At 38.0% G+C, this 24,579-nt stretch overlaps 3 protein-coding genes across 3 annotated transcripts; 1 reads left to right on the forward strand and 2 right to left on the reverse strand.

Moving 5' to 3' along the window:
- Window positions 1-11,440: 11,440 nt before the first annotated feature.
- LOC136219501 (eukaryotic translation initiation factor) lies at window positions 11,441-14,093 on the forward strand. The gene is made up of 5 exons (XM_066006921.1): window positions 11,441-11,721; window positions 12,033-12,201; window positions 12,286-12,411; window positions 13,666-13,731; window positions 13,815-14,093. The coding sequence occupies exons 1-5, from the start codon at window positions 11,525-11,527 to the stop codon at window positions 13,860-13,862; spliced, it is 606 nt and encodes a 201-aa protein (XP_065862993.1). The 5' UTR covers window positions 11,441-11,524; the 3' UTR covers window positions 13,863-14,093.
- Window positions 14,094-14,183: 90 nt separating this feature from the next.
- On the reverse strand, window positions 14,184-15,541 carry LOC136219502 (protein PROTON GRADIENT REGULATION 5, chloroplastic). Its single transcript, XM_066006922.1, has 2 exons — window positions 15,128-15,541; window positions 14,184-14,541 (listed from the first exon to the last, which is right to left on the reverse strand). Exons 1-2 carry the CDS (start codon window positions 15,386-15,388, stop codon window positions 14,437-14,439), a joined length of 366 nt encoding a protein of 121 aa, XP_065862994.1. The 5' UTR covers window positions 15,389-15,541; the 3' UTR covers window positions 14,184-14,436.
- Window positions 15,542-16,163: 622 nt separating this feature from the next.
- Window positions 16,164-18,801, reverse strand: LOC136219499 (pentatricopeptide repeat-containing protein At4g19890). The gene has a single exon (XM_066006920.1). The coding sequence runs from the start codon at window positions 18,624-18,626 to the stop codon at window positions 16,485-16,487; it is 2,142 nt and encodes a 713-aa protein (XP_065862992.1). The 5' UTR covers window positions 18,627-18,801; the 3' UTR covers window positions 16,164-16,484.
- Between the last annotated feature and the right edge of the window lie 5,778 nt (window positions 18,802-24,579).

Raw genomic sequence — 24,579 nt, forward strand, 5'->3', positions numbered from 1 at the left:
TCGATTTTCTTATTTGACCTATAAACATTCAATTTGATCTTTATATACACTTAAACCATAACCACACAAACTTCAACTAAAAATAACTTCTATTAACAATATATGTACTATAAAATTTCAATTATCAACATATATATCCTCTTATATCATATGTATCTCTTAATTTCCTACCTCAAACTGTGTTTAATATGAGCAAAATTTGTCATCAAAGTTTATATCTTAATTATTTACTCAAACATTATTTAAGCTTACCAAATTTTCATATTTAATCATCAAATCATGAATTCTAATATATCCTCTCACTTTACTTCTCATTGATCACTAACATCGGTATCTCTCTAAACATCATTTATATAACTCTCAACAATTCTCAACCTCAATCCGATAAAGTTCAACAATAGATATGCACTTTGAATTCGGATATCATTTATTCAAATTAATATTCCATAAATTGTTAAACTCCTATCATAATCTCTAATTTATAATCAACCTCCAAAACAATTAATTGAAATCTCCACATTTTCGCTTTCTTAATCACATATATATTAACTCCAAAACTCATCATATCAGTTCAAAGTCTCCTAACATTACTTCACATCTGAGATACGTATATTTTTCAGCTAACTATTAAACTCTCAACTATCAATTCCAAATCATACTAAGGAGAAAAATCAAAACAAAAACCAAATTCTGGTTTAAAGCTAAAATGATCTACATATGCCGTTTTCATCATAACTTTTTCATACGGAGTCCGATTAAGGCGATTCAAAAACCCTTAGAAACGTAAGATAATAATAAAGAACTTTCATTTAGGACTCCATGACAGATTCGGCCTCTATCTGGTCGAAAAATGCATCACAAGATTCAGGTACGAATCTGATTTTCCAGCAGCACCTATATAGACAATTCTCTATATCTCTAGCTCAATGTTATGACTTACTCATAACCCATATCACCAAATATCAAATAATTTACTATTTTCATACACCCAATATTTTACTAACCATCAAATCCTCGAAAAATTCAAATTATTTCTTAGCTTGCACCAAATATCCATATTCCTCAATTACTATCGATTATTTCTTAGCTATCACCAAATATCCATATTCCTCAATTACTATCAACCCTAGGTCCGAAGAATTTAATCTAGAGCTCTGATACCAAACTGTCACACCCGACCCTAAACGACCTCAATCGGCATCGGGCGGAAATAGAAAGATTATAATCAATACTTAAGAGTCTCCAAATTATCCAACGCCATTATATTACAATTGAACTACCAAAGTTCTAACCATAATTCTCACAATAAGCAGCCAACTTCCAAACCCCGCCTAAATGGTCGGTAACCTTCTCTATATCCTGTACTTTCTCACCTAAAAACATTAAAACATTTAAAAACGTGAGACAAAAATCTCAGTAAGAAACTATCAGCTACAAAAACCAACTTTACTTAACATAGCTACACATATACATTGATAAAGGGATTTAATCAAAACCTTATAAAATATACTCAAAACTTAAGTTCATGATATAGTCAAAGTAGTAAACCAAAACCATAAAAATATATAATCTTGTATCCATTCTTGAGTTCAAAACCTTATAAAATATTGTAATCAAATAAGTGTTTTATCAAACCAACTCATATTTAATCAAACATAAAACTTTATATCAAAATCAATCATAACCGAAAACATAATCCAAATGAACTTAAAACATTGTATCCATCCTCGAGTTTCTCCCCTTGAGTATCAATCCATAACCATATATATAGTCGAGACGTCTCTTAACATTGCCTATCCCATATGGTCTTACCCAACACTTCGCTGCCATACCCAATAGGTATTCAGACTGTGTACACAGGCCATGTCCCTCACTGAACATGGTCTTCAAATATAAAACCACCGATCCGGATAACTCTCGATGGATATAAAATCATAAAATCATAACGTCCTCAAATTTCCTTTCACAATCAAATTCCAAACTATTTCATAACCATAAATCATTTGGCTTCAATTAGCCCTTTTGTATCATAAAAATCATATTTGGACTTCAATCCAAAATAATAACAACAATAACCGCAACAGATTTCTCAATCCAAAAACAATTAGTAAGAAATCATCAAATTCATTTTGTTCAATATAGATAGACATTGAAATCAAAAACATATATGTATGTAAATCAACGAAATTAAGCCTTAAATCAACATAATCAAGTAAAATCTGAAATTCACATAAAAGCATAGTCAATAGCTTCATTTGAACCATAATTTCACAATAAAAAGCAAAATCGTGAAAAATCCCAATTTTACAAAATTTCTGCATAACCCTAAAATATCACTGTCTGAAAATTCTTTGATTATATATATATATATATATATATATATATATATAACTCAAAATATAGTTGATAGTTACTTACCTTGGCTACTAATTGAAGAAAACACTATCGTTCAATTCTCCGCTAAATTTTGTCTAAGACGTTTCCCTCCAATCACTGTCGAAACTCAAAAACTCTTCGATTAGGACTTAGATCTATGCATAAGGATGCTATGGTTTCAATTTCAAGTGATTCGGACGGTCGAATCTCCGTAAATCAAAGAAACGATGGAGAAACGGTCGAAGAACGATGAACTGACAGAGAAAAGAAAAAGAAAAAAAACAAAGAAAGATGATCATCCACTCCACTCCACCTCTTCGATATATATATATCCAAATCTGGCGAATATCCAGTTTGGTCCTCCATCTTTATATAATCTTTTAAAAATTATCCTAAACTTTTAATTTACACCTAAAACCATCGAATTAACCCCAAACTTTTCCTATAACACCAAGTTAATATCACACGCCTAATAATTATAATATATATTAATACCAAGGTATAAATTCTAGAAATTTAGACACGGACGTGACATAATGGGAATTATCAAACAAGGATGGGTATGCATCAGCTTATAACCTTGGAGTTTATCCAGAACAAATTATTGAAATTGGAACACAGGAATTTAGTGGTCCATTGGGGAGTTAGGAGTAGAGAAAGACGTCCCAAAGTCCAACATTTAGAACAAGTAGATCAAAATGTGGAGGTCGGCACTGCCAAAAGTGCTGATTCAAGTACAAGTAGCTAGAAAATGTCATATTGGAAGAAACTTCCATTTGCTGTCGAGAAAAAACAGAAAGGCAATGATGTTATTGCCACACCAACCAAGGATAAATCAGAACTAGTTCATAGTAAAGATTATTCATGTGAAGCCGTTCAGTTTTGATATGGTAAATGTGTTCCATGGTTTGACTGGTTTTTATTTTTGATCGTATTGTTATTGTTATTATTGGTGTTCATAATTGTATTTTTCTATTTTCGTATTTGTTTTCTTTTATAGCTTAATTTCAATCCAATTTTTAGTAATTGTGATTGGATGAAGAGATTAAATGAAGAGAAATAAGAGAGAGAGAGAGGAGTTAGAGAGAGAAAGGGAGTGGAAAGGGAAATGGGGAGGGGAAGGAGGAAGGAATGGGTATAAAAGTAATTTTATTTTAGATGGTCAATTTTGTACTTTTTGACCGGTCAAACTGCTGACGTGGTACGTTCACTTTACGTTGACCGGTCATTTTTACCTGTTGTACACCAAAATGGGAAGTCACCTATAAGTTCGTACATATTAGTGAGATAAATTGAAAGTTGTACATCAAAGTGTGAAATGGAGCAAATATTGTACACCATTGATGAAATTTACCCACAAAAGTTGGCTTATGTTAGGAGAGTATTACTGTCTTATGTGAATTAATCGAACAATTGATAATAAATTAAACAATTTATGTGGTTGAGTCAATTCATGACTACTCCCATGGGAGAGAAGAAATTATATTATTTGAAACAACCAAAAACAAAATACAAAAGATTTTATGAAACTCACAAACCCTAATCTTGATGTTTCACAATTTCTATTCTTTGCTCTATATATTTTCTATATATATATAGCCCTAAGACAAATAATAAGTCTAATAACAATTAATGGGATTCGTGCATATTCAACAACTTGTGTACTATCGTTTTTTACAATTGAGAAATTAATTATTAACAAAACACAACACATTTTGGTTTCTTGGGCTTTTTTTATACTTATTATTATGCTATTTGGAATTAATGATTAATCTAACAATCTCTTTCTTAGTTATTAATTCCAAACTTCACTTCTCCTCTCCATTTGCCCCTAAGGGCTATAATAATCACGCTTCAAGTCATATCAAGTCGTTACATTTGGAGTTGGTAGATGGTATAGGTTTAGTAAACATGTTAGCCAGATTCTCATAAGTACGAATTTTCTTCACCAATATTTATATCGTATGTTAATATGTTTCATTCTTTCATGAAACATTTGATCTTTTGTCAAAAGTATAATGTTTTCTCTATCACAATTAACATACACCACATCATGTTTTTATGTAAGCTCACCAAGCAAATTTTTCAGCCATATTGCTTCTTTAATGTCTTCAAACAGTTCCATGTATTTTGCCTTTTATTGTATTGTAGGATGCAGAAAAGCTTTCCAACTGATAGTAGTATCACCAAGGGTAAAGACATAATCTGTTAATGATCTTCTCTTATACAAATCTCATGCATAGTCGGAATCTTAATAGCCAACCAAACTACTAAAAGATTTACCATATTCAAGGTAATAATGAGAAGTTCCACATAGGTACCTCAGTATCCACTTCACCGCTTCTTAGTGAGCTTTTCCAAGACACGACATATACTGGCTGACCACACTAATTGCTTGAGCCAGATCTGGATCAGTATATATCTTACATCATGCTACTAATCGCATTACAATAAGAGACATGTACTTCTCCTCTTCTTCAGTCTATGGTGACATTTTAGCAGAAAGCTTGAAATGTGCTACCAATGGAGTAGCCACCGATTTTGCATTTGTCATGCCAAACCTCTCAAGGACTTTCTCAATATATATTTCTTCTCTGAGGTATAAATTTCCAACTTCTCTATCCCCGATAATCTCCCTACCTAAGATTCTTTTGGCTCCACCTAAGTCTTTCAACTAAAATTCACCATTCAATAAATTTTTCAGCTTACAAATTTCAGATTTATCTTTACAAGCTATGAGCTCATCATTAACATATAACAGATGAAAAAATCTCCAGCCTTCCTTAGATACACATAACTATTCATAAGATGATCTCGAGCAATCATATGATAAAAGAATGAAACCTTTTGTACCATTGTCTCGATGACTGCTTTAGCCCATATAGAGATTTCTTCAATAAGAATGCATTGTCTTCCTTTTATTCAATCTCAAACCCCTTAAGTTGTAACATCATCACAAAAGTCACGAGGTATTAAAAAAATACTCATTAAGTAGGTAGGAATAGACTGAAGAACAAACTTAATAAGCACTTCCTTCCCAACCTGTAGAGAAACTTTTATTTCTAGTTATTAATACGATTCTAAAAGCAAAGTTATTTAGAATTACATTTTCCATGGAATCACTATTTTTTATTTTTCAAATCACTATTTTTTTTAACTTTCTCTTTCTAAATAAATATTTCATATCTTCTAACAGCTAAATGATCTCAAAATCAAAAAGTTCAAAACATAAAGTTGCGTTAAATATTATTGCCATCAACTCTAAAATGGACAATTACTTGTTATTTGTTAGGCGAATTCCGCAAGTGCACGGTTTCGCTTGTAGTAATAAAAATATTGATCCCACAGGGAACGTATGATAATTTGATTAGAACTTATTGTCTTGATTACATTTGTTTTCTCGAAGTTTATAGAAAATCGTTAATGTTTTAAATAGTTTCTAATCCTAATTTTGGTTATAGTTAAGATTACAATTTATAGAAATTATGTTTAGGTTAAAGTAAAGTTCAAGACTTGTTTACACAAAGCAAGAAAGCAACTTATAACTTTGATCAGATTATGTATATGTAACAACTTATCATTTAATGCAATTACTGGGCTTCGAACTACAGACAATCTTTCTATGGTCGGAACAGATTGCTACCTTAATCAAATTGGTGTTCTATGTTTGATAAGCCGAGCTATCGATCATATCAACCATAAATCCTAATTCTTTTAAGTGTTCAACAAAGTTTCCATTGAAATATATTTTGTGTAAAAAGGGTTTTATTGAAAACACCGATTTATTACTTTAAAGAATATCGCTAGATTAAACTTGAAAATAACAACAGTAGAAAATATATTATATTGAAAAGATAATTTATTAATGATTTGTGAATCGTCACAAGTTAACAGAGAAGAAGAAGCTTGGATAGTATTTTAACTAATTTGAGTTCCGGGTTGTCAATCCTTTCCTCAAACTTCGTAGGCTTGTCAGACCCTGGGGCGCTTCAGCCGCTGGTTCTTCTCGCTGAATCCTCGAAATAGAGATCGCTGAATCCACTACAGAGTGTAAACTCATCTTAGAACAAAAATCGAACTCTAAACGACAATTATAATAACTACATATTGTATCTCAAACTATTTACACAACTTGTAACTTTATAACAAGTTTGTCTAACAAAACTATGAACTAGAACAGCCGACTGAACAACATTAATTCTGAATTCCTTCCTCTATTTATAATATTCCAAAAGGTGTGTTTGAAGGAACGTATCCGTTGGTGAAGAGTCGCCTCTATCCGGATGAAAGAACGTGTCGTTTGGAAATTAACACATGTAAAATGTGACTTGCAAAGTTTCTGTCTCTGTAGAGATTTCAGGAATCTCTACCACGACATAGGGAACAAGGAGAAAGTGGTTGACTTCGTGTTACTGTGCATGGAGAACGCGTGTCGCGACCGAGATAATGAGAATCTCGGTCGCGACAGACACTTTGTGTCACTTCCTTATTTTGATTCCAAAATCTCCGGCGCGGCTTCTGAATCTCGTACGCGTCTTTTATTGAAAACATGATTTCTTACTCGTTTTTGCTCCGTTTTAGCTCCTATTTGGATTTTTCCAAATAATTAACACCTTGCACACAAATAATAAATACCAACGTAAAATCTTAACAAAATAATATAATTAATATATATTTTACATGAAATTGAATACATTTATGCATGCTAATTTAGGTATATTTTGAGCTTATCATTATTGGAGTTGTCATTTTGATCGACATTAAAAAAAGATATTATAGTTTCTAAAAACATATTATATCAGTAAACTGTAAAGTTCAATGATTTTAATATCAAAAGTTTAGCCATAAAAGAATGTATTAATACTCAATATGATTAACCATAAATAAAAATAAGCATATATTAATACTCTTTCAGTTATTGGACCAAAATTGTCACGTCATCATATTTTATACTTTTTAACTCTAATTTCAAAATAAATTGTAAAATACATGTTTGTCATAACTAATCAAGTTATATTTTTAAATCTACAAAACCACAATATTTTTTTTACTTTACCCTTTCTTTACCTTTAAAAATTTACCAACAATTAGATCATGTTTGATAATTCATTTAATTACTTTAATTTAAATTTGTTTGATAATATTATTTCTCAACCACTTAAAATCATTCGATTAACTTAAAAATCACTGCTGTAAAAAAAGAAGAAGTTAAAATCACTTATTTTTTTTATAAGTCAAAATATATACATTTTTGAAATATAAGTCAAAATATTTAACTTACAATTTTAAAATTAAACATTATCAACTACTATTTTTATGCTGCTTTAAAAAAATTAATATTTTTATATTAAGTATTTAATTTTAATATTTGCCAACGGCTATTCATTTAATAGTTCAACATTTATTTTATTTTTTGGTAAACAAAGAAGACATAGTGCCCGAAAAAAACAAGGAAACAAAAAGACTAAGAGCAAACAAATCTGCTAAGCATTAACCCTTTGTCATCATCAGATAGAAAATCTTGGAGGCCTGTAGGAAGCACATCAAACTCATGATGGCCCAAAGGAAAAGAACCTACGAAGTTTACTAACCAGTTAGCAGCTTGATTTCCCTCTCTATAAGTATGCATGAAGGTAACTAGTCAATCTCTATCTTGGAGCTCCTAACAACGAGTGATTAACCAAGCATATGGATGATGGAGCTCCATCACATTTTCAATGAGCTGGGGAGCAGTCCTCGAATCTGATTCCATAATAACTTTTCGGCACCCCTTATCCCAAGCTAGCCGGAGACCGAAGTAGATACCCCAAATCTCAACAAGCGTAATAGTGCAATACCCAATATTAGCTCCAAAACCTCTCATCCAAGCGCCCCTTCCAATCACGAAGTAAGCCTCCCACGGACGCATGCCCGAGTTCCCCTTGCAGGCACCATCCACATTAATCTTAACCCAATCTTCTCCCAGTGTGTGCTAATTAATCCAGATACACCTGGGGACCAAATCACGAGTATCACTATTAACAATACGGGCCTGCTGAAACTCTTCAATGCCCTAGTTACAAAGTCCACTCTATTCTCGAGCCGAGTAGTCCCATTGAAGATGTAGTCGTTTCTCTATCGTCATAACCACCATATGCCAAAGAGAATATCATAGACCATTTTAAGTAGCGGGTGTGGCGAGGAGAGTCCAAGTTCGACGTCAACCACAACGGGAGAGTAACAGTAAAAAACGGGACCAAATTACCGAAGGCAAAAGATGATTCCAGAATTCTTGAGCGACCCAGCAGTTCCGGAGTATGTGTAGCTCAATCTTGTCAGCCAGACAACAATTACAGCTCGTATTCAACGCTAAATGCCTCCTCATACGATTCACATTGCACATAAGCTCACCATGGAAAATAACTCAGACGAAACACTTGATTTTTTTCTAGCAATTGAAGCTGCCAGAGGCGATCCCAAGGACTTGATGCTACTGACGGTGGAACTAATGGAGCAAACAACTCATACCTGGTCGAAATAGAATAAGACCTACTAGCCGAGTTCGGCCAGTACCATTGGTCCTTGTACGGACTCGTCGGGCAGACAGCTAATAAATCAAGAAGTTGTTATTTCGAACCTGATAGTCTCGCTTGGAGGTTTTCCTATCGCCAGCTCGCCTGATCCCCATCCAAAGGCTGCTAACCGAAGCCATTCTCTCTTCCGGTGTCAAACCCAAAATAGCATCAACTTCCAGCGGAGACTCTCCCCACCATATGTTTGTCCAAAAATTTGTGCCCTGACAATTAAAATTAACTTAGCAGCACCTCGAGCTATCACCGACCCCCAACCACAATTCCCTACCTAGTACTAGACTGGGACGCCTTAGCTTTGAATAGCTCTAAGCCACAATGACTACCTCCATATTTTTCTTTCATAAGTTGAACCCAAATTGAATCAGCATTAGTCACGATCGACCAACTTAGTCGGGCTATCATTGCCAAATTGAAATCATACATCATCCTAATCCCAAGCCCTCCTTCTTTCTTTTTCTTACAAACAGTATGCCAATTAACCAAGTGTGTTTTCCTTTCCCTACCATAAGAGCCCCAAAGAAAACCTTGATTATAATAATCCAACCTTGCACAAATACCTCAAAGTAGCAGGAAAGTTTGCATTGTGTAACTGGGTATAGCCGATGTTACTGATTTCACCAGAGTTAGCCGACTAGCAAAATTCAGAAACTTAGCTCTCCACCCCGCGAGCATAGCATGAACCCGGTCCAACACATATCCATAGGTCTCCTTCATTGTCCGTTTATGGAGAACATGCATTCCTAGATACCGGCCAAGATCAGCGGTTTTAGCAATTCCAAGGAGATACCCAATCCTCAGGCTAATAGAATAAAAAACATTATCAGAAAATAAAACTTGTGATTTGGGGAGGCTAACCTTTTGTCCTGATACTAGGCTCGATTATCGCTAACCTTTTGTCCTGATTATGGCTTGTGTTTCAAAAAGAAATACATTCGCATCTAATGTTGGGTCTGACCCAAAAGTTCAATCGTTGACTTGATCTTCAAAGATTGACCTATGCTAGGATGGGCCCCATGAATACACTACGATACCAAAGTCAATAAGATTGTAAGGAAAAAAGTACTGTAAAATAATGCGAATATATCCTAAGAGGAAAGAAAATTACTTTTTAATAGGGTGTCCCAAGGGATAAGATTACTTTATTGCTTCTGAGTAAGACAGTGATGGTTGAGGCGGTCCAAAAGTTGGTGAGGCATCTGGGTTCATTGCGGAATGGCCTTTGATAGGCATGGGCTCATGTGTGCTTAGGGCTTTAATGTATTGGGTCCAAAATAACTAATACTATTTCTTTATAGGGATAAGGTACCAAAATAGGCCTAAGGTTTTTGGGGAAGTACCAATTTAGGCTCTACGTTCAAAATAGCACCAATATAGGCTTAACGTTTACAACATAACATCAATTTAGGCTTAACGTTTATAATATAACATCAATTTAGGAATTACTAACAGAACATGATACGTCATCCGTTAAGTCTGCCAACTCAGTGCCACGTCACATAAGGTACCAAAATAGACCTAAGGTTCGTAGAAAGTATCAATTTAGGCCTCACGTACAAAATAGCACCAATATAGGATTAACGTTTACAAAATAATACGAATTTAAGCTTAACATTTACAAAATATATCCAATTTAAGTTGTGTCAAAAAGATATTTTTACTTTTCTAGCATGGTACAAATTAAGAAACTGACATTAAACACCTTGGATTTTGTTTTGCTGTATGGTAACATTTTGAATACATTTTGGATGAGTTGCTAGTTGAAAATTGATATTTTGTGCTAATATGGTCATATATCAATATCATTTTAACTAGTGTTCGAAATTTTGTGGATATTTAATTACTTTTAGTTTGCATATATTACATGAGCATATGTAATTCAGGAGTCATGAAATCATTGATGAAAACAAATATAAGGTCTTAATTAATTGTATTATAATAAATAAGAAAATAGAACTAAATAAAAAAGATAACATATAAAGTTAATGGGGAAAGAATCTAATATGATTAATTGTGACGTTTAGCTTAAATTGGATATATTTTGCAAACGTTAAGCTTAAATTCGTATTATTTTATAAACGTTAAGTCTATATTGGTGTTATTTTGTATGTGATGCCTAAATTGATACTTTTTACGAACCTTAGACCTATTTTGCTACCTTATGTGATGTGTCACTGAGTTGGCAGCCCTAACGGATAACGTGTCACATTCTGTTAGTAATTCTTAAATTGATGCTATGTTGTAAACGTTAAGCCTAAATTGATGTTATGTTGTAGCCTATATTAATGCTATTTTGAACGTGAAACCTAAATTGGTATTTCCTTAAAAACCTTAGACCTATTTTGGTAACTTAATCCCAAATAAAAATAAATTGCTACCTTACCCTATCAAGCAATACGACAATAAATCGAGAAAAACGACACATCGAAGCAAGACCTTGAAAAGAGTAGAAAAGGAGGACGGTGGGCTTGATGTAAAATAGCCCAAATAAATAATATTCTATCAAACAACACAAACCCTTCTCCGTTGCTCTCTCTCCACCTTCAATCTAATCTTTTGGCTCAGCGACGAAGAAGAAAATGGCATGCGAAGAAGCTGCGATAGAAGCAACCATCACAGAGCCAACAACGGTTGCAATAGAGCAGCAGCTTCCCCATAAGCTTGAGAGAAAGTGGACTTTTTGGTTTGATAATCAATCCAAGCCCAAACAAGGCGCCGCCTGGGGTACCTCTCTCCGCAACATATTCACTTTCGATACCGTCGAAGAATTTTGGTGGTATTTAATTTATCTCTTTTTCTATCTGTATTTTTGCTGTTAGATCTGGTATTTTTCTTTCCCTTTTGTCAATCTATTTCGTTCAGATTTTCAGAAAAGGTTGAATCAATTAATTTCCCTAGACCTGCCTTTCTTTCCAAAGCAATTAAAGTGAATTTATGCTTAATTTTTTTTACTTATGTATGTGTCTATGTATGTATATTCATGTGGCTCGATTTAGTTTGTGCTAATTGATCATGAATTCTTGTTCGGATTGATTTGGATTAGGGGAAAAAACGAAGAAAGAGTTCACATTGAATATTTTTGTGCAGTTTGTATGACCAAATATTCAAGCCCAGCAAACTCACGGCAAATGCAGATTTCCACTTATTTAAAGCTGGAGTTGAACCAAAATGGGAAGATCCTGAGTGTGCTAATGGAGGGAAATGGAGTGTTACATGTAGTAGGAAGGCTATGCTTGATACCATGTGGCTAGAGACAGTAAATCTCTTATTTCATGTTGATATTTCTGGAGTATGAAATATTGACTTAAAAGTAACATTCTTTTCTGTTTCTAATGTGTAGTTGATGGCTTTGATTGGGGAACAATTTGATGACTCGGGTGATATTTGTGGCGTGGTTGCAAGTGTTCGGCAAAGGCAAGACAAACTTGCATTATGGACCAAGTCAGCAACAAATGAGGCTGCTCAGGTTCCAAGCTCTAATATACCAGAAAGTTTAAATATATGCTTTCTATCAAACGCATCATGAAATTGATTTTTTGGCATCTTTGGTTTGCCTCAATGATTTCAATCTACAATCTAAATCCTAGGAAGGCACTGCTATATTAGCCTATTGCTATTTTAAAGCTTTCATATGATTATTGACATATTACACGTTTTTGAATTAATTTACAACTCTCCTCCATTATATATACATGCATACTCTGTAGTCAATTCTGCAAATACTCTGTTTTATCATTGCATCAGAATTTCCCATGGCACCCAACCATTTTAATTCAGCCAAATCCACCTCACCAACAGCATCTACAAAACTCCATTTTTCAATTTCATCATTGCTACCAGAGAAAAACCCAGCAGAGAAGAAGGTGGAGAAAGCACCAGCAGAGAAGAAGAAGAAGTTGTTGGCTGGAGGCTCTGAAGTAAGAAGAAGAAGACGAACAACAGCTGTTGTCTTCTTCTTCAACGCTGCTGTAAATACACTAAATTTACCCTTTTAGCCCCACAGTCATTCTATCAATAGATTATTCTAGGGATAAAATTGGGGTTTCCTGGGGATTACTATCGTATCTCCGTATTCACTTTCTTTTTTCGCTTTTGTTTTCCTTTTATAAGGTTTTTCTTAATCTATAACTAACGTTCGGTCAATTAACATATTGTTGGGCCCTATGTCAGAAAATGGTATAAAGGGTATGTTTAATCTCTAAACTTGATTTGGAGGATCAATTTAGTTCACAATTTGACATTTTGGATACTTAATGTGACCTATTTGATAAACTCTAAAAGTTATATATGATTAGTGATATTTGATATGTATCAAATTTTGTTAACCCAAAGTTAAATGAGCCAAATTAACTGTTTAAGCCCTCTAATCTAATTCGAATTGAAAAAAGATTAGAAAAATATTAATTTAGCGTAAAATGAATTTCAGTAGGAATTTAGTACATCAATTGATATTTTTAGTTAAATTAATTCAAAACGTGTAATATGTCAATAATCATATGAAAGCTTTAAAATAGCAATAGGCTAATATAGCAGTGCCTAAAACAATTAGGATATTACTTGTTTCTCTAAATTTTTGTGTTGTGATAATCAATTCTGTCTAACAAGCCAGCTTCTGTCCTGTGGATAATTGTGTTGGCATCCATCTGCAGAGTAGAAACTGTTTATTTTGGTTTGCCTCATCGATGTAACAACAAATTGATTATTAGATTCCGTTACGCAGATGGGAATTGGCAAGAAGTGGAAAGAGCTCCTTGATGTCACTGATAAGATCACATACAGCTTCCATGTAATGAATGATTTATTCTTTAGTACTATCGATTGTAAGAAATTTACTTTTGTCTCTGTTTCTAACTTTCTTGGTCAATGCAGGACGATTCTAGAAGAGACAGATCTGTCAAAAGCCGATACAATGTATGAGCACTCTCCTGTTAAATTTTTGTTCACATGATTGGAAACAATGAGAAGCCGCAAAAGTATTTCCAAAGAGCTGCCAGAATAGTTACAGTTTTAATGCATCCTTATTTTGTTATTGAACAATTTTCTAATTATGCCAGAGTATTGTAGCATCTGGTAACCTGTATGAGATAGGAATGATCTTTCCAATATTGTTGTGCCTATTACATTTGCTATAAGAAAATGTCTTATTCATTTCCATTGTCTATTTTCGGTAAAAAAAATTGCTATATTGTGTTGTATTATTATAATCGACTTGAGTTTGTTTTCACATTCGGGGAAGCATAGTTGTGAAAGATGAAAGCTTTATGGAGTTTTGAACTTTCTGAAGTTTACATGGATAGCTCCAAGACAAGATACATTACAACTTCATATGAAGACTGACGCAAAAACTATATTGAGTAGTTTCTGGGTTAACGTTTGAATCCTGAGGTTCCACAGATGATTACATTTACATCTGAATGATACTTGAAATGAAACTATGGATTTAAAACGTTGTACATGGTGATGGAAAATTGTAGTGTTTTCCCCTTTCTCTTCAAGCAAGAAATCCAAGTTTCTCCCCATTTTTCTTCGCCAATCTTATGAGTCCTTGCCTTTGTTTTGAGTCTGCTCCTATTGATTTGCAGAATTCAGTTATCACCTGAAATGAAAATTACACCAAAATTTAGAACGACCAGAATTGAACATTAGCGCAACACTCAATGAACATGCGGTTGAAAACTTAAAAATCATGGCTGTGTTTTGGACTTGGGCAAAGAAAATAAATGATATTTGGGAAATGAACCAATTTTAAGTTCTGCACCTAAGAATCATTTTTATTTCCTATCCAGAACATAATATAAGGTAAAACGACGATGGAATTAGAAATAAACTGAATCTCATGTCGAAAATAGAGAGTAATTGAACTGTATTAGTAGCGAAAAATAGTATATTAACATTCTTGTTCTGAGTGAGTGGTGTGTCAGAGTGGAAGATGCGAATAAAAAGCAAGATGATGATGGAGGCATGAATAAATTGAATCAAAAAGAGTTATTAGACTTCAAAAAGAGTTATTAGACTGTATTTGTAACACATATTTTCAATACATGTGGACATAATTTAAAACCGTGAAACCCAAAAATACGACTTGCAACAAAGCGAACAATATCCGGTGGCCAAAATTTTTACTAGAAACAGAAGCCATGAATTAAAAACGAAGGAATTAGAGATGAAGTGAAAGTACAGACCTGTGAGTGCAAGGCAATTGCTTTGCCTCTAAACTGATTGAACCTTTTCTTGCCAATAACATTGCGTGCAACAACAACAAGAGGTGCAAAAATACCTTTCCCTTCATTAACATTCTTCATCATTGGAGGCAATCTTTTTGGCTTTCCTACACTTACATGGTTTGGCATAGACCTTATAAACATACCATAATCTTCACCCACCTTAAATGAACAAGTACTGAAACCTGATTTAAACCCAGTTGCTGAAATTGAAGTAGCCATTGGAACCCAATCTCAAGAAGAAAAAAATCCTCTTGCTGAGGATCAGAGATGTAGGGAGGGTTTTTCTTGTGGGTCTTTTTTTTTCTTTTTTTTCTTCAATTTGGTTATGTTGAGGATATTTGTTGGTGTTCAATTTGAGAAGCTGTGGTTTATATTGGAAGATGGTGTGAGGAAAAGTTTCGAACTTTAATAGCCACATATTGAGATGACTTGGATTTTAGTGTCCAATTTTAAACACGTATGGTACCTGTACTGCTCTTGTTCACAACTTATGGTCCCTGATTAATCTAGATCTGCAATTTTAATGGCTCTTTCTTCTTAGGAGGGACCCATTAATCCTTGTTGGATAAATCTTGGCTCTTCATTTTGGACAAGAGGATTGCCTAATTGACACGAGATGAAATCAGGGGGGAAAATGGACGATTAGAAATGTTGTATAATGGGTCATGATATTGACTAGGATTGTTCAAATACACCTAATTCAAAATGCCATCTGCCGTTCCTATTTTCTTGGAGGCTGCACAGCTGAATCATTTGAATATACAACATGTGAAACGTTTTCTCATGAATCTTTTGACCAAAGCCGATGTTCTTGACAAGTGCAACCTGTGCTTCCTCCTAAACATGGCGTTGAATTTAAGGTTTCAGTTTGAGAATTATTGTATACCTCTGCCTATTCCAAGAAAGTTATTCAAGTTTATGCATAGAATTTGTTTTTACACTCCATCATCCAACGGTGAAAAAACAAAAATAAGCATAAAATGCCTGTAAAATATGCTTGACAAGACATAAAATTAGATAAATGCTAGAGAAATAGAAATTTATGAACTTCATTTTGGAAGAGAACTAGTGACAAGGACAATCCACACTAAAATTTATGCACAAGGCAATGATCTCCCCCATGCCATGTACCAAATGCCTCCTTTCAAATACTTCAGGACTCTGCTTAAGCTGCTTAAAGTCTGGATCAACTGAATTAACATATCTGTTTTCAACAAAGTTAGGATGCCAACCAGTGGTGAGAATCCGAGTTTGGTTTTACGAACTTATTCTCCTTGTTCGATGATAAATAACGAAGATTTCGTGAGTTCACAAATCAACCAATTCCACTAGAGATCCTTCCTGTCAAGTCTGAAACAAGAGTATATTTGTTGCTCTCGTAACACGCAGTTGTAAATGCAGTTAAAGTTACTCGATCTACATTCCGATCCCTGTCCAATAGCTTACGAAAGAATAATGCAGCGACACCTACTTTCTTCTCACTACAAAGCTTCCTGATCAATGTGTTAACTGTCCGAATCCAGAGTTTATTTTCTAGCCTCTCCAAAAGAACCATAGCAGTAGCAGAATCATCTTGTTTGCAATATTCATAAGCCAATGTCAGCCTAGTAACTTCACATGGATTTAGTCCCTTATCCATCATGGTTTCATACAATTGACAAGCCTCATCTAGCTTGGAATCATAGCATAATCCACTAATTAGAGCTCCATAGGTAACACTATCAGGTGTGCAATCATTGTCCTTCATTTTGCGGAAAATTTTGAAGGCGGAACTAACATTTCTATTTCTACAGTACCCGCATATCATAGAAGTGTATGTTTCCTTGGTTGGGATCAAGCCCAATCTAACAGCATCCTCAAAAAGTTTCTCACTTTCTTCCATTCTTTTCTGCCTACAGAAGGCCCCAATTAGCACATTATATGTGTGCATATCAGGTTGTAATCCAACTTTGAACATTCTACTAAAAAATGCAAGGGCCTGCTTGCTATCTGCCTGTCTACAGAGCTCGGATATGAGAATGGTATGCGTCGCTCTATCAGCCTGCAATCCAGATTTTAGCCCCGTCCTCAGTAATTTATAAGCCTCTGGAAACCTTCCTCTTTTGCAGAGGCTATCAACAAGAGCATTATATGTAAAGATAGTAGGAGTGCTTCCTTCTTTTCTCATCACCTCCATCAATTCATATGCTCTTTCAAAGTTCCCAGTTTTAGAGTGAGCACCAATAAGACAAGTATATGTGTTTGCATTTGGAACCAATCCCTGTTCTTTCATCCTGCTCAGCAGCATCTCTGCCCGGTTCAATTTCGCTTCTTTGCAGTACCCATTAATCATACAAGTATATGTATGCACATTTGGCTTATAATTATCACTTCTAACAAGCTTAAGAAATAGCCTGAATGCCTTTTCAGTCCACCCCTTTTTACATAATCCATCAATCAATGCTGTATGAGTATACACATTTGGTTTCCAACCTTTTGTAACCATTTCCTCTAACATCTCAAATGCTTGTTTCATGCTACCTCTCCTGCACAATGCATTAATCAAAGATGTAAAGTTTATCAGATTTGGTTTCAAACCCATTTCATTCCATTTATTGAAATACCAAAAGACCCTATTCATAAGACCCTTGTCACAAAATGTACTAATTACCAAAGTACAGGTGGCATTATCAACCACGAAACCCCTCTCAACCATATCCCTTAGCCACCTATCAGCATCCGAAATTCTGCCTATTCTACAAAAATAGATAACCATTAACTTATAACTTGTAGAATCAGGACAAACCCCTCTAACACGCATTTCGTCGAACATGTCCTCTGCGTAATCTACCGAATCCAAAACAAGAGCAACCTCGACCACGAAATTCAATGTTCGAGCATTCAATGTTAACCCATGGTTTTGCATCTGAATAACCATATCAACAGCCTCCTTAAACCTCCCAATCTCAGAAAAACTTGTCACCATATAATGCATCACTTCACGGGCTCTATCCGAATTGCCATTGCTTATAAAAGAAGTAGCGGAGATGATGTACAACCTCATAAAATGGCGAAATTTAGGGAACCCAATTGCCCAATAGAAGAAACTCAATGCCACCATGGAACCCGCTTCCTGCGCAAGTGAAGCAACAATCGTAGTGACCTGGTCATGGGTCAAAGAATCAGGATCGATTTGGAGAGTGAGTTTTGAAGGTGATGATCTCAAGTAAGAGATTTGTCGATAATATGATTCACAGACCAGTGAACAAACTGATCTAATAGAAGATTGCGCAGGTGGTGGTGATGATGCAGAAAGTGAATTTGAATTAGAATTATAATCATCAGTATTTTGGCTGCAAACACATAGGCATTTAGCAGACAATAGGGAGTGAGAGTTCCAGCAGCAAAATTTGAGGATGGATGGAGATGAGAATTTGGGTTTAACTCCATGGAAGTTGAGAGCGAGAAGCGATACCATCAACTTCTTTTTGCTGTATGCAAAGGAAGCAAATGGTGGCTTCTATTTCTGTTCCAATTCCAAACAACATTACTCACCGCCGATTTCCCTCAATAGCTTTGCCAAAAAAAAAAAAAAAGGCCGAACCTTTAATATTTTATTTCGACACTTTAAACTTTTTTTTTTCCTATCATATTAAATCTCTGGTTGCAAATTAGTATATATAAACATATAATTCGGTTATATAGCCATTTCGTTTCTTTATAACCGCATCACACGTGTAAAAATTAAATGATTAAAAATGTAAATTTTTGACATAGATAAAATGAAGGCATAACACTCATTTAATTTCTTAAATTAAAATTTCAAAGTCAATTTGGACCTTAAATTATCAAAATCATCAATTACGTCACTGAATTAAGCAAAAATCATCAATTGAGTTCTCATCCTATCCTAAAATCAGAAAATGTGATTATTTGATATGGACTGTAATGATCTTCGTGTTGGCTCAAAATAGGTTTGGAGAAGAGGGTCTGAAACTGTTCAATCAAATGATTTTCGATAAGGACTAAATTGATGATTTTTTATTAGAATGATGACTCAATTGATGATTTTTGCTTAGTTCAGAGACCTGAATGATGATTTTGATAGTTTAAGGACTTAATTGATTTTGAAGCTTAAGTTTGGAGAGCCAAATAAGTGTTATGCCTAAAATGAATAATATTTTGTTAGCCGAGCTTTTTGTGTTAAAAGCTTATCTTTTTTTGATTATCATGAGCCTAATGTGAAAAAAAATAAAATAAATAAGTGACATGATATGTTGAAATAAAAAAATCAATGATTCAATACATTAAAAGGATCATTGCTTCATAATGCTTTTTGCTTTTGTTAACATCACATGTTGCTAAATTGGTAAGTTATATGACTCCTTAAATATGTGAGACAATCATCTCCCTTTGAGGTACCTTCTGTAGTTAGTTAGACATTTGTTTATATGGTGATTCGGGATATGAATCATGGGCCCAAAGGCCCAGGAAGGCCCAAAAGGTAGAAGGGCCTAGGGCCCAAGCACTCTCTATAAATACACAGCTCACATTGGAAGCTAGGGGGCGGGTAAATCTTTCTATCACTTGCACATTCAGTTAATAGATTTTCTTGAGCCACTAACTGTCTTGCTCGTCGGAGTATCCGCAGGGACCCTTCCCGGCGCAGGGACGAGCCGTCGGCAAGCCAGACGACATCACCGAAGACCAGGATCACTGTGTTCGCATACCTGATTATTTGGTGCGGTGAACGTGGACTACGAGTGACTCCAGATCTTCAAACGAGATGCAAACCCCTAATGACTCGGCTCCAACTGTAGTACCCGAAGCTGGAGCGACCAGCTCCATGACACACGCCGGAGGCGTGATCCAAAACCTTCCGATCTCCCCTAGAAACCTTGGGCCTTTGATGGAGGAGGTAGGCCCAGAAGAGGAAGAAGCCTTTAACACCACTCAACTCCTCAGCGCAATCCAAGGTTTTCAAACTACGCATGCCGTACACACGGCGGCTCAGATGAAGATCATTGACCAGCAGAGAAGCCTGCAGGAGGAGAATGCCAAAATTTGGCAATACCTCAAGGAGGCGGCAGAGTTACAGAGGGAGGGAGCCTTCCCAGAGCAGGCCCCGGAAGCAGCGATCATCGTGGGAAGAGGAGCCGGAGCCGGAGCCACCAGAGAAGGCGAGGAGCGGCGAGCGGGAACTACAGCTGCGGATAGCGAGGAGTTGCTGGAACTGAAAATTCAACGTTTTCTCGACAAAAGGGCACTCGGGGGTGTAATGGGAGGGAGCATCACCTCCAGCAAAACGCCACTGGTGCAAAGGATTATCGAGAAAAGGTTCCCACGTGACTGGAAAGCTCCTCGACTGGCCCAATACTCAGGGACCGAGGATCCTAACGATCATGTGGCATCATTCATGAGCACCATAAATTTATACTCAAAGGACGAAGACATCATGTGCAAGGTCTTCCCCACCACTGTCTCATCCAGCGCGCAGGAATGGTATCGGGGACTTGCCCCGGAGTCCATCGATTCTTTTGATCTCCTGAAGGACCTTTTTCTCTCCCGCTTTGCCGCAGCGGCAAAGGTCAGGAAAATCAGTTCGGACCTCAACGGTCTTAAGCAGCGAACAACCGAGCCTCTGCGCAATTTCCTATCAAGGTTTCATCACATGGCCTCGCAAGTCAAAGGCCTCAACCTGGAGGTGGCCCACGATGCCTTAGCAAAGGGGACCACTTGCGAGCCTCTAAAGCAAAAGTGTTTCCGAAAGATGCCTAGATCTTTCGAAGAACTGATGACCATGGCACAAACGTTTGTCCGATACGATGACTGTGACCGACCCGCCGGATACGAGGAGACAGAGAGGGACAAGGCCAAAGGTGACACGCACAAACAGGATAGAAGCAGAACGGCCCCGGAATCACGAGAGGAGGTCCGAGTCCGCAAGGAGGCTCCGATGCCCTTTCCAGCCCGGGCTGAGCGCGCCAACCCGGAGTGAAGGGGGGATCGATCCCGGGGCAAGGAGGTGCATTACGCCACTCAGCATCAGCCTTGTCGGTTCACACAGCAGGTTCCGGTCGGAGACAAGGGCAAAACCCGGGCAGAAAAGGAATACTGCAAGTATCACAGATCCTCTGGACACTCCACGGAGAACTGCTATCAACTACAGAAAGAGGTCGAGCGAATCACGGAGCAGGGGACACCACCAAAGGCGAGCAGGCAAAGAGAGCAGACCCCGAAGCAGAGGGAGGCGGGGCGAGCAGAGGAGCCAAAGAGGCCAAGGTACCATGGGGAAATACACGTCATAAGGGAAGGAGCACCGGCACTTTCCGCACCGCCCGACTGCTCCCGAAAGAGAAAGGCGATCGGGCAGACGTTAATAGTGCAGCCTCCGCTCCGAACTAGCCACTCGGAGGCCCTTGTTGTCACCATTAGCATCGCAGGTTTTAAAACTCACCGAGTGCTTGTTGACATCGGAAGTTCGGTGAACCTGCTCACCTGGGCGGCTCTCCGCGCAATGAAGAATACTCGCACCGCCCTCCGGGCCGGGACTTTCCCCCTGGTCGGCCTCTCTGAAATCGAAGTGCCGGTAAAGGGAGTTATTACACTACCAACTATCTTGGTCGAAGGGGTAGAAGAGGTCGAGGATACCGCGGAATGGGTGGTGGTCGATATCCCCCTGGCTTACAATGCCATTATCGGAAGGCCTCTCCTGGCCGCCCTGAGGGCCACGGTGGATATCCCGGAATTGTGCTTGACGTTGCCCTCTCCGCGTGGGAAGATCACCGTCCAGGGTGACCGTATACTGGCCAAAAAGTTGCAGTGGGAGGCAACTCAACCTCGAACAGTGCTCTACTTAGAGGACGGTCTGATGGACATGAGGGGTTACAATCCCGTGCCCATTGAACCAGTCGACGACTGTATCCTTGGGGATAGCAAGATAGTGAAAATGGGAACGAAACTCGCTTCCCCGCTGGCCGAGGAAATCAAGGCTGTCCTAACGGAGCATTCGGATGTTTTCGCCTGGTGCACCGAGGACATCACGGGGGTCGCACCTGAGAGAGCAATGCACAAGCTGAATATCGACCCCTTTGTCGAACCAATGAAGCAAAAGATGAGAGTGCAGGCGAAAGACAAGCAGGCGGCAGTAAAAGCAGAGATTGACAAACTCCTAGCTGTAAAATTTATCCGCGAGGTCAACTATCCGGACTGGCTTTCTAACGTTGTACTTGTAAAGAAAGCCAGCGGAAAGTACCGTATGTGTGTAGATTTCACGAATGTCAATAAAGCTTGCCCCAAGGATTCTTATCCGCTGCCTAACATAGATCAACTCCTCGATCAAACGGCTGGTCGAAAGATCTTGTCTCAGTTTGACGCCATCGCCGGTTTCCAGCAGATCCCTTTGGACCCTGCCGACGCCGAAAAGACCTCTTTCATTACGCATGAAGGGACATATTGCTATAACGTCATGCCTTTCGGGTTAAAGAATGCAGGGGCCACGTACCAGCGTTTGGTAGATAGGATGTTCGCCCATCTCATCGGTAAGACGGTACAGGTGTACATCGACGACATGGTGGTCCTAAGCACCGAAGAGGGCGACCATTCGCGAGATTTAGCAGAAGTATTTAAAATCTTCAAAGCCTATAACCTCAAGCTGAACCCGGAAAAATGTTTCTTCGGAATTCGCAGTGGGAAATTTCTGGGTTGCGTTGTGTCGGAAAAAGGCATCGAGCCTAACCCCGCGAAAGTCGAAGCCATTTTAGCAATGGAGCCACCGCGCGACCTGCAAGGGGTGCAAAGGCTCAATGGAAGAATCATCGCTCTGGGACGTTTCATCTCCTGCTCGGCTCAGCGATGTCTCCCGTTCTATAAAGCAATCAAGAAAGAGCACCCCTTTAGGTGGTCGACTGATTGCCAGGCCGCGTTCAACGCCATAAAAACTTTCCTCGCAACCCCCCTCTACTCTCGGTGTCGAAGCCAGAACGGGACATTCACTTATATTTCACCATCACGGATGAAACAATAGGGGTCGTTTTAACTCAGGAGGAGGGGACAGAGCTTTTTCCGATTTATTTCCTGAGCAGAGTGCTGAAGGGAGCCGAAATCTGATACTCCGAGGTGGAAAAAGCCCTTTTCGCCATCACACAAGCTTCAGAACGTCTGAGACCATATTTCTAAGCGCACACGATCGTCGTCAGGACCAACTATCCGCTAAAAAAGGCCGTCCAAAGGCCAGAGGTTTCCGGGCGTATCACCAACTGGTATGTTCGTCTCTCCCAGTTTGACGTCCGTTTTGAGCCTCGCACGACAATCAAGGCTTAGGCTTTATCCGATTTCATTGTCGAGTTTACCGGCCGTGCTAACACCGAACTTACGGCAATGCCAGCTCGCACGGATGATGTCTGGACGATGAGCATCGACGGGTCTTGTGCTCCTGGACGGGCAGGCGCCGGTATAGCTATTCAAGGACCCAGCAATCTTCGCTTACGGTACGCCGTCCGATTGAATTTCCCGACCACCAATAATCAGGCCGAATATGAGGCCTTGATCGCCGCCCTCCGGCTATCAAAAACAATAGTCACTAGCCGGTTGACAATATGCTCGGACTCGAAGCTGGTCGTTAGCCATGTCAGCGGAGCTTATCAAGCAAAGGACCCAACGATGTGTCAATACCTGACCCTCGCCACGTCCCTACTCAATGATCTCAAAAACAAAGGAATAACCCTTGATCTGGTGTTAGTCCCGCGAGAAGAGAATGAGGAGGCAGACGCTATCGCTGCTCTTGTAGCAGGCGAACAGTCTAGTGACCCGCTCACCTTGATCGAGGTTACGAGCGCCCCAGATTTTTGCACCGAGAATTCACTACAGATCGACTCGGCAGACGCCGCGTCAGGAGGATGGAGAAGCCCAATTATCGGGTACCTTCGGGATGGGACGCTTCCAGCAAATCAGCCACGCATCCCTGGTTGCATTGTATATCTGAGGAAGAGGGAGATCACTGTCTTAAGGAAATTCACTAGGGTGTATGTAGCTCACATCAGGGAGCCCGAACAATTGCGAAGAAGGCCCGGCTCCAGGGGTTCTACTGGCAGACCATGGATTCCGAAGCAACGCGCCTGGTCCGCAGTTGTCAGGCATGTCAACTACATGCCAATACCCATCACGCCCCGGCGGCCCCATTCAAAGGTATCATCACACCATGGCCATTCGCAGTATGGGGTATTGACCTGCTCGGCCCTTTCCCAATGGCTTTAGCACAAAAGCGTTTCGTGGTTGTGGCAGTCGATCATTTTACCAAATGGATCGAAGCTGAAGCCCTTGCCAAGATAACCGCTGACAACGTCATCAGTTTTCTCAAGCGAGCTATTATTTACCGTTTCGGGGTCCCCCATTCCTTCATCACTGACAATGGGAAGCAGTTCGACTGTAAT

The sequence above is a fragment of the Euphorbia lathyris genome, chromosome 2, assembly GCF_963576675.1.
Source record: "Euphorbia lathyris chromosome 2, ddEupLath1.1, whole genome shotgun sequence".
Lineage (NCBI taxonomy): Eukaryota > Viridiplantae > Streptophyta > Magnoliopsida > Malpighiales > Euphorbiaceae > Euphorbia > Euphorbia lathyris.

Excerpts from the sequence above, each read along its gene's own strand:
- LOC136219502 (XM_066006922.1), bottom strand. The coding sequence starts at position 15,388 with ATGGCTACTTCAATTTCAGCAACTGGGTTTAAATCAGGTTTCAGTACT. Across the intron at positions 14,542-15,127 it reads CAATTGCCTTGCACTCACAG|GTGATAACTGAATTCTGCAA; the intron begins GTCTGTACTTTC and ends TTTTCATTTCAG.
- LOC136219499 (XM_066006920.1), bottom strand. The coding sequence starts at position 18,626 with ATGGTATCGCTTCTCGCTCTCAACTTCCATGGAGTTAAACCCAAATTC.
- LOC136219501 (XM_066006921.1), top strand. The coding sequence starts at position 11,525 with ATGGCATGCGAAGAAGCTGCGATAGAAGCAACCATCACAGAGCCAACA. Across the intron at positions 12,202-12,285 it reads ATACCATGTGGCTAGAGACA|TTGATGGCTTTGATTGGGGA; the intron begins GTAAATCTCTTA and ends TCTAATGTGTAG. Across the intron at positions 13,732-13,814 it reads AGATCACATACAGCTTCCAT|GACGATTCTAGAAGAGACAG; the intron begins GTAATGAATGAT and ends TGGTCAATGCAG.